The sequence below is a fragment of the Rattus rattus genome, chromosome 7 (assembly GCF_011064425.1).
Source record: "Rattus rattus isolate New Zealand chromosome 7, Rrattus_CSIRO_v1, whole genome shotgun sequence".
NCBI classification, from domain to species: Eukaryota; Metazoa; Chordata; class Mammalia; order Rodentia; family Muridae; genus Rattus; species Rattus rattus.
This window is the reverse complement of record NC_046160.1, coordinates 112,030,918-112,051,308: the sequence shown is the minus strand read 5'-3', so window position 1 is coordinate 112,051,308 and position 20,391 is coordinate 112,030,918. Positions and strand designations below refer to the sequence as shown.

At 37.2% G+C, this 20,391-nt stretch overlaps 1 protein-coding gene across 6 annotated transcripts in view; it reads left to right on the top strand.

Annotated features, from left to right (window-relative positions):
* The window catches only part of Eml5 (EMAP like 5), a 119,164-nt gene that overhangs the window by 11,568 nt on the left and 87,205 nt on the right, over positions 1-20,391 (top strand). For all 6 annotated transcript variants that reach the window (XM_032908248.1, XM_032908250.1, XM_032908251.1 and 3 more), the window contains exons 2-7: positions 3,771-3,930; positions 11,657-11,755; positions 12,836-12,904; positions 17,027-17,212; positions 18,768-18,903; positions 20,180-20,381. In XM_032908248.1, the coding sequence (XP_032764139.1) occupies positions 3,771-3,930; positions 11,657-11,755; positions 12,836-12,904; positions 17,027-17,212; positions 18,768-18,903; positions 20,180-20,381 (852 nt within the window). The remainder of the gene's footprint in view (positions 1-3,770; positions 3,931-11,656; positions 11,756-12,835; positions 12,905-17,026; positions 17,213-18,767; positions 18,904-20,179; positions 20,382-20,391) is intronic.

Here is a 20,391-nt window from a genome sequence, read left to right as displayed (position 1 = left end):
TAGTCCTGGAAACTTCTAGCCTCCTTACAGTCTAATCTGGGTCTGTCATGTTTTCAGCCTTTGAGACTTACTGCTGAGTAAGCTTACTCCTTCCTTGTTCTTTCTGAACTCTGGCTGACTAGTCAGTTCAGCTGTTCTGGTTCAAAACTCCTCTCTGGTTCAATCTGGCTTCTCTCCGGGGCCTCTGACCCTCTTGCTCTGACTGGTTTCAAACTCTGGCAATCTGTTCTAATCATCTGGTTCCTTCTCATTCTCTGGCCCATTATATCTTCACCCAAATATAGTTTCTTCTTTTCTGCAGTTGTCCAGGTAAAATTGCCTTTCCCTTTTTCTCTGCACTGCTCTCTTGAGTAGCTTTTCTTCGCGCCTCTCTTGATAGTTAGGCATATCCTATTCTGTCAAATCTTTCTCTGATTCATTACTTTGTCTGCCACTCAGACATCTAATTAATTACAAACACGGGTGCTTCCTTCTACAAACTAAAGGTGTGTGCTAAGGGCATGACTGTATTCAGTTCAGAGGGATTAAAAGGTGTGGCCACAACTATAAACATGTAAATAACACAACTGTATTTCAGTTCAGAGGGATTAAAGGAAAATGATATATTTACATTGAAAATTAAAAATTAATAATAACCACAACTATAAACAGTTTTTTTTTTCATGAAAAGTTTCCTGGAACACAATGACCCTTGGGGTTCACAATGTGTAAAATCAAATATTCAATGTCACAAAGCCCTGGGTGTGTTGCCTGACGGTGACTAGCATATGATTTAACTGTATGGGCTGTTTTGAGAGAAGGAAAGCTGTGAAAAAAGGTCGGGAAAAATGATACCCCAGCATTTAGCCTGACTCTTATATTTTTTAAAAATAGTAATTGCAGCAGGTGGGTCTCTGTTTAAAAACTACTTTAAGATTCCCTTTGGGGTTATCCAAGAATGATGTAGATTAAAAAGAAGAAAAAGAAAAACAAATGACAACAAATGCTGGTACAGGTATGGTAAAAGGGCAACTCTTCTACATTGTTTTATAATGCTAGACCCTGTTTGCTACAACACTGAACTTCCAGACAAGATGTGTTCACTGGTGCAGTAGTGGTAAAACTATGTGTATCAGTCAGAGTTTTATTACTGTGAGGAGACACCAAGGCCACAGCAACTCTTACGAAGGAAAGCATTAAATTTGGGGCTTAGAGTTTCAGAGATTTAGTCCATTGTCATCATGCTGGAGAGCATGGTGGCATGCAGACATGATCCTAGAGAGAGCTGAGAGTTCTACACCTGGATCCACATGCTGTAGGAAGGGCAAGAGCCTCTGGGCCTGGCTTGGGCTTCTGAAACCTAAACTCATTCCTGATGACACATTTCCTTTACCAAAGGCCACTCCAACTCCAACGAGGCTTCACCTCCTAATTCTTCCAAACAGTGACACTCCCTGGAGACCAGGTTTAAATCTAAGAGCCCTTGGGGTCTGTTCTTATTCAAATCAGCTCCTTTGTATGGAGGTAACTGACCTCTCTCTTGATTGGCTTTAAGACCTGCTTCACAGTGGGGCGTTCATGTCTCCTACTGTAGACTGGTCAATCTCACTGGAGGGAAGTCAAAGGCTCTTTTGGAGAACCCATTAACATTGATGGAGGGTAGGGAAGGGTGCTGTTAAATGTGGTCTCTGATCATGGCATGGCTCTTTGTTGTATAGCATTTTCCTCAGAATCAAAAATTCCTTCTCGAAGGGAAGGGGAGCCTCACAAGACTAATGATCATATATATAAATATGTCTAGGAAAACAGAAACTTGGAAGATTCTTGAAGGCCCATTGCCAGAGCATAAAAAGTAGTAAAAGATTGATGAAGGAGACTAGCTGAGCTAGAGGGATATTCTTAGCTGCTACAGTAAGCTGTGTAGAGAGCAAGGTTGAAACCTTTGTGAGTTGTCACCAGTGTTGGGGTGGGCTTTTCAGTGGTGCAGATGCTCTTGTATCATCCTTGTTCTAGCTGACTTATCATCCACAGTACTGTTAGTGTCCCCAATAAAAACTTCAGTTCCCCAGGTTGGACATTCTGTTGTAGGTTTCCTTTTGGGGGTGAATACACATTTGTGTGTTGTTTCCCAAGAAAAGTCAGTCACATAAGAGTTGTTTATTCCAGACATTTTATGTAAATGAGTCCACAGAGTACATGGTCCTAATGTATATGTTTCCTTCTGTGTTGTGTTACATTTCAGAGTTCATCTCGATTGCAACATGCTATTAGCACTTTATTTCTTTTTTCTCCATTCCATTGATGAACATTTGAGCTGTCACTTTTTACTGTTATGAATAATTTTGGCATGAGCGTTAGTGTATGGTTCTCATGTGGACATATGTTTTTACTCCTTTTAGGAATGAATCTAGAAATAGATTTGTTGCATCCTATAGTAACTCTGCTAAACTGTTTTTAAACTGGCTGTATAATTTTACAGTCTCACAAATAATATTTACGGGATCCAATTTTCTGTATTATTTTTATTTAATTATGCCTGGTCCTTTGACAGGGATTCAATTTAAAGAGCATTACCATATTACATTCTTTCAGGCCTAGAATTGATGTATTTTATCCTCTGTTTAGACCCTTTAAAATGACTTGTAGTTGGGGTTCATGATTGTATTTGCTCTTTTTGATGCTACTATAATTTTGACTTTCTTTATTTTTTCAGGTATTCGCTGCTAGGGTACAGAAATACAGTTGAATCTTTTTGTTTAAAGGCAAATCTGATATTTTAAACTCATTCGTAGAAACTTTTATCAAGTAGAATTTCATTTTTGTTTTCTGCCTTTTACAGATGTATATGCATAGTCCTTACTAATTGTTCAATTTTTGTCTAGCTTTTAGACCTGTTGACCATTTTCTGCAAATTTCATATGACATTGCTGTTTTTTAGTGAGATTTGTAATTTATTGCAGAGTGTTGCAGTATAAGTGCTACCAAATGCTACCTTGGACATTAAGATTTAGCTATTTTTTCATTTTCATATACGTGTACATGATTTATATGTGTGTTTGTATATGCATGTTCTGTTGGCATATGTGTGAGGTACATGTGCCTGTAGGTATGAGTGTACATGGAAGCCCAAGGTTGATGCTTGGGAATCATCCTTGATCACACTAATACCATTCAGTGAGGCCTGTTTCTCAGTCACATGCAGAGCTCTTTGATATGCCTGCTTTTGCTCACCAGCTTGCTTTGGGAATCCTCTGCTTCCAAGGTTTGAAATACAGATGGTCTGCCGTGCCTGCATGATATCTAGTGGTTCCAGGAGTATGCTCTTCAGTCTGTGTTCTCATGGAAAGTGCTTTACCATAGAGCCTTCTCCTCAGCCTCTGGATTTAGTTCAATATTAGTCAATAAAAGAAATGGTCTGATAGAAAAGAAAGCCTGCAACATAAATACCAAGTGAAAAAACAGCATTTGATAAGTTGCTAAAAATGTGTGCTGTAGTTCTGTTGATCTTTTGTGTTGATCTTCTTCTTGAGAAGTTTATGCACACTATGGCCATGGAGTTTATGAGGTCTATAATTAGTTTATCATTAACCTTTTAGTATATTATTATTAATTCTTAGCAATAATTTTATAGAAATTACTTCTAAATACAAATTATTTAAGATAAGCAGAGTCTAATGTTGACATTTGTAAATACAAATATTTATAGCAAATGCTATAAAAGTTTATAATCAATTTTCAAGTCTTACTATTTATTTATTTATTTATTCATTCATTCATTCTTTATTTTTTAGTCTCGCACTGCATCCTGAGCGCGTGTTGGTAGCAACAGGACAAGTTGGGAAAGAGCCTTACATCTGTGTTTGGGATTCTTACACGGTCCAGACTGTGTCGGTTCTGAAGGACGTTCATACACATGGTATAGCTTGTTTAGCATTTGACTTGGATGGACAGGTATGTGATCATTTTCCTCCTTTATATCAATGTTGACTTTAAAATGCTTGCTAAGGAAATCATTATAAGGGTGTGGAGCGATGGCTCAGAGTTGAGAGCACTGTCTGCTCTTCCAGAGGACCTGGGTTCAGTTCCCAGTACCCAGATGGCAGCTCACAACGTTCTTTAACTCCAGTTCTAAGGGACCCAGCACCCTCACAACAAACATACATGCAGGTAAAGCACTACTACTACTACTACTACTACTACTAATAATAATAATAATAATAATAATAATTTAAAAATGAAATCATTACAAGTTTATAATATAGAATTGAAAAACAACTGATAAAGTACTTGTTATTCATATATGTTGAAGTATAAATAGGATGGGTGGGCAACATAGTTAACAAAAATAAAACAAGGGTATTGATTTCATCATTACCAAGAATTTTCTCAGTGAAATTATTCTAAAAGGCAAAGAAATTTTCATTCACTGGACTATTATCTGATTGTTACAGAAAATTGTATCTGACTGTTTTCCGGGTAAGGTGTTTAGGGCGTATGGAAGATACCTTAGGAAAATTAAGTTTCTCTAAGAAGAGCTGTATATATTTTAACTTTCAGTCTCTTTAAAATTTTTGTCTTATAATTATATTTTTATTGAAAATGAGACAAATCAATACAAAATCAAAGATCAAAACTATGATCTTTGTTATCATCCCATTGGCCAATCACTTTCCAAATTATCCTCTAACTGTATAGAAGCTGTTATGACTAAAGCGTATTTTAAGAGTGGTATGGTTAATTTGTGATTGTTAAATATTTTGTGTCTAAGTTAGACTTTAAAATAATTATAACTTTCAGAAAAATTTATTTACCTGCTTTTTATAATTGTTGTAAATCTAGATTCTATCAAAATAGACTGTACACTGGGTCATACCCTAAAGAAAATGACACTCAGTAGGAACTTTACATCAGTCCGAGGCACAGTGCCTTTGGGTAGCATAGATTCCCGTGACTTTCTGGTAAGGGATCTGTGGAGACTTCACTGGGGCCTCTCTAAAAATGTGCTTTTAGGTTTAATGGCGATTAGCAACTGTGAAAACTCAATTTATGACCCATGTTTGCTATTATCTTTCAAGTGTTTTATGTCCTATTAGAACTTCATTTACCTTTTTAAAAGAAAGAATAATCTTTCCAACATCAGAATTGTGTAAAACACAATGAAAAAAAATCTACACAATTAGTTTAGAATTCCTTTACACATAAGGTTTTGTGAAATTTAAGATGTTTTTTACTGTAATAGTCAATAAATATTCTTTAGATATAATTTCTTCTTAACTTTTAGTTTCCCCCTTTAAATAGAATGTGGATTGTATTGCTGAGATGTCTCTTCTAAGGAGAAACCACTTCTGTAGCTTTTACTGCTTGAAAGCACTCAGCCTTGCTTACTTTGAGCTCTTTCCATGAGAAATCATGAATAACTGTATTTTGTCATCATGTTTTCATTAAGATTTTAGACTTAGAAATCCATAGAGATGCAGAGGTCACACTATGTACTGGGTGTGCATTCCCTTAAGTCTGCATTTTCTCACTCAATCCTTGTGACAACCCTGTGAAATAGAGTCTATTATTATCTCTATTTTGCAGGAAAAGAAACTGAGCCTGAGAAAGGTTGAATAACTTGTCTCAGGTTAATGCTAGTGAGGGGAAACAGAGCGGGAACCCGGTCTGTCAGACTGCAAAGCTCGCGTTTTTAACAGTGATGCTTTACTGCCTCACAAACTGTAACATAGGTAGTTGTTTATATCGCAAAAGGAATTCATCCTTTAGCAAGTGCAGTTAATGTAAGGAGCTCCTGGAAATTTAAGATAAGGAAATTATTTTAATGTTATAATTTGAAAAATATATTTGAACTAACATACCTGTTTATAAACTCCTTATAAGGTATTGAGTAGGAAATATGGTCTAATGTTTTCATTTTCTGCTAGATTTGAAAGCATAGGTAAACATTCAGGATTTATCCAATTGATGAGCTTCCTTCAAGGTTGCAAGACTGTTTTTTCCCAAAGACTTTCTCCTCACTGAGGTGAATATACATATTAATGCTAGTGGCCGGACTTCTTGAAGATAATTAGGGCCTGAAAAGTCTGTTTATAGAAACCCATAACAAACAGAGACTGAAGATTCTGTAGCAATGGGAGGAGGAAGGAGTAAACCTATAGCTCGAATTTTCGGCTCTTCTGACTGGCTAATGAGGCTAGTGAGGCCCCGGAGTCACCTGTGTCTGCCTCGTGGGGCTGGGCTTACAGATCTGTGCCTTCCTGCTCAGCTCCTTACCTTGGTGCTGGGAATCTGAACTTACGCCCTCAGGTTTATGCAGCAAGCACTTCACGCCTGTGCCATCTCCGCAGCCCACAGTTATTTCTAACAACACATGGTTAGAGTTAAAACTGTTCATTTCTAGAATGAGCTAAGGATGAGGTAGCTTTTAAGTCAAATTTCATAAAAAGCCCATGAGCTGACACAAATGAAATGTATCAGTTTACCTTTGTCTTTAGGTACATGATCAAAACAAAGGTCATTTTGCATATTACTATGTGCCTAGAGAGTAGGTGTTTCTTCCAGGACCTTTTAGTTGTCTTACTCTCTAAATAGGCCTTAAGTGCATGATTCTTGAATTTTATTTTCTTCCAGATCTTAACTTATATTGAGTCAAGTATAATAAGACCAGTATCACTCCATTAAGCCCTACATCTTCTATGGCATTTATAAGTTTTCTTCATAATAACGAAATGGTTAATTCTTCCAAAATAATGAAACCACACGACTCCATACTAGAATTGAGCCCATTTGGTTTATCTTAATTATACCCAGTCAAAGCTTTTCTGACTGGACACTAGGTGGCGTGTTTCATTTGAACAAAGTATATGAATGTGTAAAGCTAATTACGGCTTATGGTAAAGAGTGTGATGAAGGTATCATGCATTTGTACAACATTAACTATATGCAGATACTCCTCTAACTCCTTTTTTTTTCTTTCTTTCTTTCTTTTTTCGGAGCTGGGGACCGAACCCAGGGCCTTGCGCTTGCTAGGCAAGCGCTCTACCACTGCGCTAAATCCCCAACCCCCTCTAACTCCTTTATATGTAATATGTTAGTGCTCATATTATCCTTATGAAGTACTTTAATTATCCCCTTTTAGTGGGTAACAACATAGGGTAAGAAGAGAGGTTTTACAGAAGTACCCAAAGTCTCCTGTGTAGTAAAGCATGCTGTTCAAGCTGCTGTCAGTTCATGTGCCAAGTCAAGCACTGGTGAAATCTGTGTAACATCAGTAGTTAATAATTTAAATCTGTGTAACATCAGTAGTTAATAATTAAGCTTTGAGGCCTGCGTGGTCTCTGCTTTAGCTACTGGTATCTTATCTTTTCAGACAAGGTCTATCCCTGGACCTGAAGCTCACAGATTTGGCTGGTCTAGTTGGCCAGAGAACCCAGGGATTCCTGTCTCTGCCTCCTTGGCACTGGGTTAGCAGTTATTTGCTGCCGTACACTGTTTTTTTCCCTCTGTGTGAATGCTGCGGACCAAGCTCAGATCTTCCTGCTGTGCAACAGACGAGTACTTTCCCAAATGACCCTAGCCCAGCATTTTTATTCCATATTTGTTCTCATTTTAACACCTTCATCATTTCTGGATGTTTCTGTTGACTGACACTCTCACAGTTGGTCACATTTTCATGTTCCTTCATCTGCTAATAATTTTCATTAGATGCTGGACATTGTATGTGTTATATAATACTTAAAACAATTTATTATAGAGACTCCTTTAAAACATTTGAACATTTTTCTAATGAGTCATTAAATTCTGTCTTTGTAAAAACCTAATTAATTAATTAATTGATTTTTACACTCAGATTTTATTCCCTTCCCTCCACCCTCGTTTCCCCCGCCCTCAAAAGTTCCACATCTCATACCGCCTACTCCCCCAGGTCTCCACAAGAATGTCCCCACCTACTCACCCCACCAGACCTCTAAACTTCCTGGGTCCTCCAGTCTTCTGGTTGTTAGGTGCATCTTCTCTGCCTGAACCCAGACCCGGGAGTCCTCTGCTGTATGTGTTGGGGCCCTCATCTCAGCTGGTGAATGCTACCTGGTTGGTGATCCAGTGTCTGAGAGATCTCAGGGGTCCAGGTTGAGAATGCTGGTCCTCCTACAGGGTTGGCCTCCTCCTCAGCTCCTTCCAGCTTTTCCCTAATTCAACCACAGGGGTCAGCAGCTTCTGTTCATTGGTTGGGTGCACATCTGCATCTGACTGTTTCAGCTGCTCATTTGGTCTTTTGGAGGGCATGATAGGCCCCTTTGTGTGAGTGCCCCATAGACTCAGTAATGCTGTCAGGTCTTGGGGCCTCCCCTTGAGCTGGATCCCACTTTGGGCCTGTTGCTGAACCTTCTTTCCCTCAGGATCTTCTCCATTTCAATTCCTGAAGTTCTTTCAGACAGGAAGAATTATGGGTCAGAGTTTTGACTGTGGGATAGCAACTCCATCCCTCACTTTCTTTCTGTCTGCCCTGTCTTTCTGCTGGAGGTGGGCTCAGCAAGTTCCCTCTCCCGACTGTAGGGCATTTCATCTAGGGTCCCCCTCTTGAGTCCGGAGAGTCTCTCACCTCCCAGGTCTCTGGTACATTCTGAAGGGTCCTCCCAACCTCCTTCCTCCCTAGGTCATCTGTTTCCATTCTTTCTGCTGGCCCTCAGGGCTTCAGTCCTTTCCCCCCACCCAATATCAGATCATGTTCCCCTCTCCCTCCACACTCATCCCTTTTCCCTCTCCTGTTCCCCTCTCCCTCCCCCTTGTGGTTGCTTTCTTCTCCCTCCCAAGTGGAACTGAAGTATCCTTACTTGGGCCCTTCAGCTTGTTGACTTTGTTGAGTTCTGTGGACTGTATCTTGGGTATTCTATACTTTGGGGTGTGTGTGCTAATATCCATTTATTAGTGAGAACATAGCATGCATGTCCTTTGAGGTCTGAGCTACCTCAATCAGGATGATATTTTCTAATTCCTTTGATTTGCCTGCAAAACTAGATGTCCTTGTTCTTAATAGCTGAGTAGCATTCCATTGTGTAAACGAACCACATTTTCTGTATCCATTCTTTTGTCATGGGACATCTGGGTTGTTTCCAGTTCCTGGCTATCAAAAATAAGACCACTATGAACATAATGGAACTGGGGCATCTTTTAGGTATATTCCCAAGAGTGGTATTTCTGAGTGTTTAGGTAGGTCTATTTCCCATTTCCTGAGGTACCTCCAAATTGATTTCCAGAGTCGTTGTACCAGTTCGCAGTCCCACCTGCAATGGAGGAGTGTTCCTCTTTCTCCACATCCTCGCCAACATGTGCTGTCACCTGAGGTTTTGATCTCATTCTGACTGGTGTGAGGTGGAATCTCAGGATCATTTAGATTTGCATTTCTCTGATCACTAAGGACTTTGAACATTTTGTTAGGTGCTTCTCAGCCATTCGAGATTCCTCTGTTGTGAATTCTCAGTTTAGTTCTAAACCCCATTTTTTGACTGGGTTGTTTGGTGTTTTGTGGTTAGCTTCTTGGGTTCTTTATATATTTTGGATATTAGCCTTCTATAGGATGTGTGGGTTAGTAAAGATTTTGTCCCAATCTGTAGGATGCCGATTTGTCTTACTAACTATGTCCTTTGCCTTACAGAAGCTTTCCAGTTTCATGAGGTCCCATTTATCAATTCTTGATCTTAGAGCTTGAGTCATTGGAGTTCTGTTTAGGGAATTTCCCCCTGTGCCTATGAGTTCAAGGCTCTTTCCCACTTTCTCTTCTATTAGATTGAGTGTATCTGGTTTTATGTTGAGGTCCTTGATCCACTTGGACTTGAACTTTGAGCATGGTGCAAATATGGGTCTATTTTCATTTACAGTAGGAAGTTGTGGAGACCTACAGTAGCATTTCTTCTGGGGTGATTGTTTTAAGTTCTCTGCTAAGCTATTACCATCCTGGGGGCTTTAATAATTCCCAGGAGCTTCCCAGACAGACCTTCATTGTAGCTTTGGTAATTTGAGATAGTGCAGATCACGTACATTCTCAAACTTGTTTGCCTTTATTTCCCCATTAATTGCTCTTTTTCTGGAGTTTCTTCTTTTCATCGTCTTAGGTTTATTGCCCTATACACAGGAAGGATGGTGTTCTCAAGTCTCACCTGTAGACAGAGTTTCTTCAGCTTTATCTGTGTCCTACATATTAGCCTTCTTAGCTTCTGAACTCCAGGCCTTTGCCAGTTTAAAAAACAACAACAAATCTTGGATTCTACCTTTATTTATTCCAATATAGAAGTTGTCTTCTAAGTGAAATTCAGTCGGTTGTTGAACTCACTTTATTTTGTCTCTCCCCTTTTTCATAATTCATATTCTTGTGAATGTGAATTCACATCCTTGTGACTGGAAAGTATATTTGGTTACCGTTAAAATGTGTGTTTCATATATTTTTGTACAATTTTCTGTATGTCACAGCAGCGGTCAAATTCAGATTGCGAAGTCTCTTCTTGGCTAGAATTCCACCTTCCATGTTAACTCATGTCAACTGTGTCTTCCAGTCTCTTCCTCATTTATTCTGCTCTTTGAAGGAGTTTTTAGCTTCATCTCATCTACTTTTCATTTCTCTGTGCATCTTTGGATATTTTTATACTTTCCTATTCTTTGTTCTTAGGTGGATATTTTGAACCCTTAATTTTATTTATTTTGTGTGTGTGTGTGTGTGTGTGTGTGTGTGTGTGTGTGTGTGTTAAGATCATTTTATACTGTTTATCTAAGCTCAGTGCTGTGTATTTTGCTAATTGTTGAGACCTGCTTATTTTCACTTCTGGCCTCATTTCCCTGGGTTTGTGCTGAAGGGTCCAGTTTGTTGTCACTCTGTAGCTTGCTCTTATTTGGATTTCTGCCTGTAGGAATCTTTAAAGGGTTGAGTAAAAGCCACATTACCCTGTATTTGATTTGTATTGCCTGTGCCATGCTACTAACATTTCCTGAAAATAGGCCAGACCTCGGAAATGAACCCCCCACTTGAGGGTTCATGACCAGGGTAAACTCAGGTCACAACAGTGTGAGGGCTGCCTGGGCTTTCAGATGTTCATGAAGAGTTTCTTCTTCTCCCACAATTACCCATTCTTTGAGAAGGAATTACTTGTCATCGTTCCTATTCTGAGAAGCTATTCCTTTAGCCAGTCCAGCCCCATCTTGGGTAGATCCCCTAGACTTTCTCTCTTATTCCTCTCTAGGAACAAACCACAAACACATGAACCCAAAGCACCTGGTAACCAAGCTCTCCCTGCTTTATGCCATAGTAAATGTTTCCTCCCTCCACGATGCTCACCAAGGATCCTTTGTTTTGTTCTCAATTTTTTTTTTCATTCTCACCACAGTGGTACATTTTAAAAGATGTGTTTACGGTTCATCTAGAAGTTTTAGCTTTTGTCTGGAGTTTGACTAGGATTCTTCCTGGGTATTCCTAAACTGATAGTCTTCTTCTTTTTTTTTTAACTTAGTATGAAAAACTAATGCATGTACAAATATTAATGGGATGAATACATCTATGTGCCTTAAAGGGTGTCTGAAATGTGAATGCATATATTTTGATGTTACATGTAGAACTTATTTGCTATTTATAATTTGGTAGTTATTTGAGTTGTCTTTTTATTCCCGCCTGAATTTCTTGGACAAAATCCAGCGCTTGGTTTCAGTTGGACTCGATTCAAAGAATGCAGTTTGTGTTTGGGACTGGAAAAGGGGGAAAATGCTGTCTATGGCTCCTGGTCACACAGACAGAGTGAGTATCCTCTTTTTGGCTTTCTAATAAATACTTCACAGAAAAAGACTGGCTGAGAGTTCACAGGGTCTTCTGTGTCTTGTCATTGTCACATAGGCCTAGGTAATAAAAGTTAACACAATTTGTAAAAAATCATGCAATTATAGGAGAGAGGAGAGGACGGGAAGGGAAATGTAGAATGAATTTCTTAGGCGATAACAATTTTCTAAAACCTAGTGTAGTTACAGTTCAACAATTCTGTGAACATACAAGAACCATTGGTTTGCATACTTTAGATAGGGGATCTTCCAATGTGAAACATTAATAAAACTTTGAAAGTACAGCTTAAATTACAGTTATAAATACCCTTAAAATCTTAGATTGTGGACTGGCGAGATGGCAGGTGAGGGTGCCTACATATACATACACATAAATACAATCTAATAAAAATGGGAGATAGCGTATCTACCTAGCACTAAAACACATGATCCACTGTTTACAGCATAAGTTCCGAATTTATCTCTATGTTTGCTTCAGTAAAAAATATACTTTTTTCGTTCTTAAACATAAAGACTACACATACTTATTTTTTACTATTTGAAGAGTTGTACATATGAAAACATAAATTTTTCAGATATCAACCTTAAAATTACATGACCTGTTTGGTTTGGTTTAATAGTATGTTGCATAGATAATGTATTGAGGGAAACACGATGCTGCTCATGTACATTTAAAATTATGTATTGCTGCACCATTTGGTGTTTTGCCTCTGTAAAAATTCTCAGGCCTTAACCTAATATTCTAGTTCTGTTGATCCATTCATGTTTCCTTCTTGGGTCAAAGTATTCTTTAAAAATTAAAAAGAAATGCATATTAAATTTTATTAGTTCTCTATAAAGTTAACCAAAATAATAAATTGCTTTTATTCCTTATGGCCATACTTACTTTTCCTCATAAGATTTTGAAGTGTTGGATTTTTATTATTATTGAGGGTGTCATATATAGTTTCTGATAGGTGAGGACTTAGCCCACTTCATTGTTTGTGCAGGGTTCTTAAGAGATACTGAAAGTATTTTAACCATTGATCTGATTTATTTACAGATATTTGATATTTCTTGGGATTTGTACCAGCCAAATAAGCTCGTCAGCTGCGGCGTTAAACACATCAAGGTACAAATGTAGTAGTCATTTTTGGTCATCTGTTGCTACATATTCATTGCACCATTAGCATTAGGATAGTTACAGAATTCGAACAGGACTTGTTTTTAAATGTCAGGTTTTTATTACTCATGTCTTGTCTAGCAAGTGCTTGTTGTAGGTATTTGAGACACTATAAAGTATAAGTTTTTAAAGGAAGTCATGAGTAACGTCCACAAGGAACCAGTCTAATGAGGTAGAATCCACTGTGAACAGGGAATCAAACGTCTAAGAGTTCTCATCTGCGGAGATAATGCCGTCTCACGGAAGCAGCGTGGACAGTCACCACCGCTACTTCCTGCACACTTAGCCTCGGGAGTCACTTCAACTCTTGGAGGGTGTGTTTGTCTGTTTTCTTCACATTTTGAAGCTATGACAGCTCTTACCGTCCTCCTAGCAGCATATGTTCAGATGCTGTTCATGGTCAAGTGATATTTTTACCTCGATAATTACTGTGTACTTGCTTTACTATATAGTTAGGTCTTGAAGCCTATAGAGTCAGTGTCGATAATTCATTCCTTCCTCATGCAGTGTATCCTCATTAAATCCCCCTCTTCTCCCTTTCTTCCCCACCTCCCCTCCTCTCCAGGTCCACTCTCTTTCTGTCTCTCTTTAGAAAGAACAGGCTTCTAAGAGATAACAACCAAACAGTATTTTTATAGTTAGCTTTAAGTCACCGATGCCTGGTGCAAACGTCAAATACTTGTTCCTTTTCTGTTCCTCTTATACAGTTGCTCCTGAAACAGTTAATCCCTAGAGAGTAAGAGTCTGTGTTCTGTCCAGATTATCTGTATTTCCTCCACTCACCCACAAGGCTTTAGGCATACATTTTAAACACTGGGAAGATGGAGATCTTTGTCTTTATTTGAGATAATTCTTGATATAGTACTTGAGATATGTGTATATTTGTGTATATTAATTTACCAACTGTGTATTAGACATATATAATGTTTAGTTTATATATTATAATCATATATTATGTAATATAATATCTAAATTAAATATAAAGAGTTCTTATTACTTACCTTGTAAATAAAGCTAAAACTTATTTTTATTTATTTTAAGAATTGATCTTCTGAGATCAAACTATATTATGAATTACATTTCCTTTGATATTGGCAATGGCTAGTAAGGTAGTAGTTTTATGCCAATAATACTATCGAGGAAACTAAGTCTCAAAGATATCTGAATTTGAACTGTCAAGTGCAGTAGACACTAGGACATTAAGAATTTAAATGTAAACTCAAATAAAATGAAATTTAAAATTTATTCAGTCATTAGTCATATTTCAAATACTCACGAGCCATATGTTTCTGGGGTCCACTGTATTGGAAACCATGCATATGTATATCTAGCATGCATGAATTTATTTATATATACACATATATGTGTAGAGACGGAAGAGAGATTTGCATGTTCACTGCCATTCTATTTGACAGGGGTGAACTGGATTCTAGAACAGAGGACTTAGCTCCTCCTGAGTCTCAAAGGCATTTGTAAACCTAGACTTTATTCCTCAAAGATCTGATCTCATTTCATCTCAGCGAGTGTTCAGGAACTGTAAATCTCCCCAGGTGGTTCTAACGGGGGCCGACACTGAGATTCACAGAGCCAGGAGAGAAATAATAGCATCGGATTGGGACTGGGCAAAAGGACAAGGCCTACTATTCTTGTGAATATAAATTATAGATGGTGCTTTGGGTTTAAAAGTCATAGAATTTCATACATTAAAGTATTCACTAGTTATATGAATAGATAAGTGTCCCAAGTTTTAGTTCTTGTGAGGCTTCAAACTTTAAATTTAAGGATATAATATTATTAAAAATATATTACATGGTAATTTACAAAAAAATAATATTTTGGGGGCCCAATTTCTTTATTTAGAATTTTTCCATATATAAATCCCTGCCCTTTTATGTTTAGATTTTTTCTCTGTACAAACTATAAAAATTTACTAAACACTATTTATAGTAATAAGGCTGACTGTGACAACTCTTGCTTGAATTTATCTTCTCCCAAGATAAATAGATTATTTGTAATGCATATCTCTTTTTAAGTTTTACAAAGCTGTTAGTCAGGTTGAGACTGTCCGTGAGAACAACATATATTCTTTCTTTCTGACCTCTCCTCCATCTTAACCTTTTGCATCAGGTTTGACATAACATTTGGTTCATTTTCCTGAATATATGGTGCTGTGCACTTTTTTTCACTCCCTTTCCGGTACTGGAGATTGAAACCAAGACCTTGTCCATACGAGGCAAATGACCTTCCCTTGAGCCATCTTCCCAGACTTTGTCTTCATTTGCATTTCTAACTCACTCCCAACTTTTTGCCTAAATTGTATACAGAAGTTTTTGAAAACAGCTTTTTGGAAATATTCTTTTTATTCATTCTTTGAGAATTTCATACGTGTGCACACGCACGTGTGTGTGTGCGCGCACACACACACACACACATACACACACACACACACACACACACACACACACACACACACACACACACACCCCTTGATCGTATTCACTTCCACTCCTCTCCCAGATTCATCCCCCTCCACTCCAACTACTCCCACTCTTGTCTGTTTTTTTTTTTTTTAATAATCCCATGGGACCAATTTGTGGTGCCCATATAATCAGGGGTGAGGCTATCCACTGACGCATGGTTGAACTACTGGTACCCATGCCATTACAGAACAATACAAAACAACCCTGACTCTCCCTCCACTGGAAGCCATAAACAGTAAGAAGAGGGGCTCCCGAGTCCCTGCATTCTCCATGCTAGAACGTTGACTGGCTTGGTTGCAGGTCTTAGCTAAGCATACAGCCACAGCTGCTGTGAGTTTCAGAGTTCAGCACCCTATTATTTTCAGAAGTCACTGTTTCCATCCTGTCCTCCCTGCCCTCTGGCTTATATCTTTCCCCCTTTCTACATTGATTCCCAAGGCTTAGGGTGTTGTAGATGTCCCATTTGTCTTTGAGCAGTCCACAGACACTGATTGTCTGCACAGTGATGGTGTCTGTGTTTACTGTCATCACTGCACAAAGATACTATTTATTTGATAATGTACTAATTTATGTGCATGAAGATACACATCTAGATGGCAGTTTGGTACAGTGTCCATTTAGCAAAATAATATTAGTAGGCTTATTCTAGGGCCTTGTCCTGTGAGCTCTCTAGTCATAGGTGTGTGGTCAGATTAACAGCACTAAGCATTTGTTTCCTCTTGTGAGGCAAGCCTTAAATCAAAAAGTGATTGGTTAACTCTTTAACATCCATGACACTATTGCACTCAAGGCATGCTGGCTATTATTATAGTCACAGGGTTCACAGCTGGGCAAAACTGATGGCTTTCCCTTCCCAGAGGTCTATGTAACACTTCCTGATGCCATGAAAGGTAACAAGCAGGGAGAAAACTTCCTGGTTAGTATCAACCTGATTTCTGTGTGACTTGTGTCTAAGCAATAGAGTCTTACTATCCAGTTCTGGTGGGCAACCAGAAGGAGTGGTTTGGGGATATCTAAGACCCATCTGAACAATAACTCAAGAATAATTATGCTTGGCACCAGGCTTTCTACTTAGCATCCTTTGGCTTCTGGGAGGAGTATTATCCCCTGTGAAGGGTGACCAGTTTAACTCTTTTATGTGAAAAAGTACACACACACTCTCTCTCTCTCTCTCTCTCTCTCTCTCTCTCTCTCTCTCTCTCTCTCTCTCTCTCTCTCTCTCTCAGGAAGCTTATACAATAGTGTGTTTCCATATGGCTTTTTCAGACATCTTTCATGTTAGTTATTCCTCCTCCACACATTTCTTTGCCCTCCACTGTCATCCCTCTTCCTGCTAAAAATAGCTTTAAGGAAAATGTTAGCTCAGATTCCTTACTCTTACAGATAAAGATTGAAACTAGTGACTAATCTGCTAAAACAGCTGTGACAACCCTAGGGTGAGGATATAAGCACTGAATGCTATTTTAGCATAAGACAACTACTTAGGTAATTTCTAGTCTACTACCATAGTATAGTATTGAATTATTGAAAATATATGATCTTGGTTTTATAAGCATTATTTGATAATATGCTTATAATGTATACGTTTTAGTTCTGGAGTTTGTGTGGAAATGCTCTGACCCCAAAACGAGGAGTTTTTGGTAAAACAGGTGACCTTCAGACAATATTGTGCCTAGCCTGTGCTCGGGACGAACTAACATATTCTGGTGCACTCAATGGCGATATATATGTTTGGAAAGGAATCAATCTTATACGAACAATACAAGGAGCCCATACTGTAAGTACATTTGAATAATATAAATACTTTTAGCTGTTTACCACTTCACTTACTTAAAACAAACTAATATAGCCTATCTGTAGTCAGTTCAGTTTCTTTGTAAAAATGTTATTCTAACAGATTATTTTTTAGATTTCAATTAAGAACTATGCAATAGACTCATACATATTTATTAAATTAGTGTAATTATCTTGTTAAAACCTTTGTTATAACAGTGTATTTTTTTAGAATAGTGCTGAGTAAAGCTGGTTGACTTTAGTAATAGAGTTTTCTAGACTAGCTGCAGTAAAGTAAAGCTAGTGTTGTTAAGGCCAGCTTAGCCAGTAGTCAGTTTGGGAACATGTAGGGGAAAAAATAGACTCATTAAGCCAGGGGAGAGGATTTCATTTTTTAGTTGGCTAAATGATTACTTTGTGCATATGGGTGTTTTTGCTTGTATGTGTATCTGTGCACCATGTGTATGCCTAGTACCTTTAGAGGCCATAAGAAGGCGTAGGATCCCCTGGAACTGTGGTTACACACCAGTGTGAGCCTTCACATAGGAGATAGTAATTAAATCCAGATTCTCTGGAAGACCAGCCAATGATCTGAACCACTGCACTATCTCTCTAGTCCCTGGATTTTTTTTTTAATTCATGAGATTTTCATATAATTAACTCACAAAAATGTATTGTTAAATGTTTCATGTGATTTTAAATTCAAGCTGTTTAGCAATTGAATCGTCACTCCTCCAACAAGTAGGAGGTTAGGAGAGATTTTCAAGTGGAAAGTACTGATGTTCTAAAGAACCATTTATGAATGACTTGCTCTATGAAAAATGTTTGGAAACAAAAATAGCAGTATTTTTTTCACAAAATTATGATAGTTTCTATTTTATCCTTTAATATATAAAGATACTAGTTTTTTCTGTAACATTTTTCTGTATAGAATGTGAAGTGTAAATTTTTGCTTATCATCTGGAAGAAAAACGTTAATTTCCTTGAATTTTTCTTGTTTATTAATTATTCTTTTTGCATTTTATTCTTCTTTGGTTGGTTGTACTGGGGTTTTTTGCTCATGTGTATATTAGAGACAAATATTTTTTCAGTATATACATTGCATTTAAAGGCCAGGGAGATGGCTGGGAATAGAACGCTAGCCTAGCATTAGATTCCTGTGTTCAATCCTTAGTACTGCACTTACACATAAAAAAGGAAAGGTTTTTCCCTTATGGTTTATGGTTTTCTTTATCATGTATGAAAAGGTCTTACAGCTCAAAGTCACATGAGCATTTTGACATTTTGCATTTATTTATTATGTCTAGAGTTTTGCCTTTTAGAATTTTATATGCAATATATAGCATTTAAGTTTCTTTTGTGTTATGCACATATTATTAAATACCACCCCAATTATATATTGACTTGCTAATGATATATTTTAGGTGTTTTTGATGTGTTTTCTGGTTTATTAATTATTTATTTTTCATAAGAAAGTACTGCTGGATTGATTTTTGCCTTTATTTAGTAGACAGTCTTAAGAGGTTCATGTTTATAAGTCATTTTCTACCTTTACCTAGGCAGGGATTTTTAGTATGAATGCTTGTGAAGAAGGCTTTGCTACTGGAGGCAGAGATGGCTGTATTCGTCTTTGGGATTTAACTTTTAAACCAATTACTGTGATTGATCTCAGGGAAACAGAACAGGGATACAAAGGTAATCACATGAATGAGTTACGCTTAGCAAATTGTAAATAAGCCAGTGGGTGTCTCTTAGTGCACACGTATGTTTTCTGTATGTTCCCTCTGGAGGACTTTGGCTGATACAGTTTGTGCTATTGTAACAAAGACTCTTTGTGTGTCTAATGCCTGTTATAATAAAATCTACAGAAACATTTAATAAACATTTACTCTTTTAAACTGTGGATTTTGAAAATATTTTACTGTTACAATGCTAAATAGAACTATTTGCCAAATAATCGTGCAAATAAAATATATTGAAAATTGGTGAATTTTTGTTAAAAATGATTTAAATCACTTTTCCTTTATTCAAAACTTACTTTTTCAGCAATTATGGGATTTAAAGATAGACATAATAAAATAGGTTCTCAATGTAACATATTAGTAATTATTAGTCACTAATGTCATTGAATTGTAAGTCTAATATTGGAAGCAACACATTTAGATAATATTTGTTTATAATATATTTAAATTATATTTGTGTTACTGGAGAGAAATGTATCTATCTCTGTCTGATTGTTTAGCTTTATCTGTAAATTAAGATCACTACAAATATCTCCTAGTATTAGATAAATTAATGAATTGTTTAGAAAACTCAGTATATGATAAGCTTTTAGATGTCAGTTTCTACTCTGTTTTCATTAGTTTTTTATGAGCATTATTTCGAAGCTTACAAAATAATGCTATTCACTTTTGCTTTATTATCAAGAGAATATTATGAGGTCTGTGGTGTCTTTATATTGACAATGTTGTATAAATAAAAAATGGGAATGTTATTTCATAAGGGTCAACAGGAACTGTGAAAAATGAAGATAAAGTAAAAGTGAATTATTGTCCTTTAAATATATTGATGATCAGATTTAAGAAATGAAATACAGTGAGAAGTCAGGTTGTTAGAGAAAAAATTAGAAAATGCACATCTTTAAAGGCAGGTTCTGAGAACTCACCATTGTTAAGTGCTTGTGAGACTTTGTCTACAAACACAGTATGACTCTAAGAATTGCCCAGCAAAGGAGAAGGGAAAAGTAATCTAAAGGATGGGTAGAAATTATGTATATGAAAGAGTCTATTGTTCCATATGGCAAGGAATACAAACAATTGAAGACAGTGGGAATGTATATTTAGACTTTTGTTCTCTCTTACAACTAAGATATAAAAGATACAAAAGTTAATTTCCAACCAATTAAGTGTGTATTTTATCATTGTAGCACTGATGTTAAGTACAATATTGGAACTAATGTGCTTTTTACCAGGTTTATCTGTGAGGAGTGTTTGTTGGCGAGGTGACCACATTTTAGTGGGAACACAGGACAGTGAAATTTTTGAAATTGTTGTGCATGAAAGAAATAAACCTTTCCTAATTATGCAAGGGCATTGCGAAGGTGAACTTTGGGCGCTTGCTGTTCACCCTACTAAGCCTTTGGCTGTAACTGGAAGTGATGATCGTTCAGTCAGGTAAGTACAT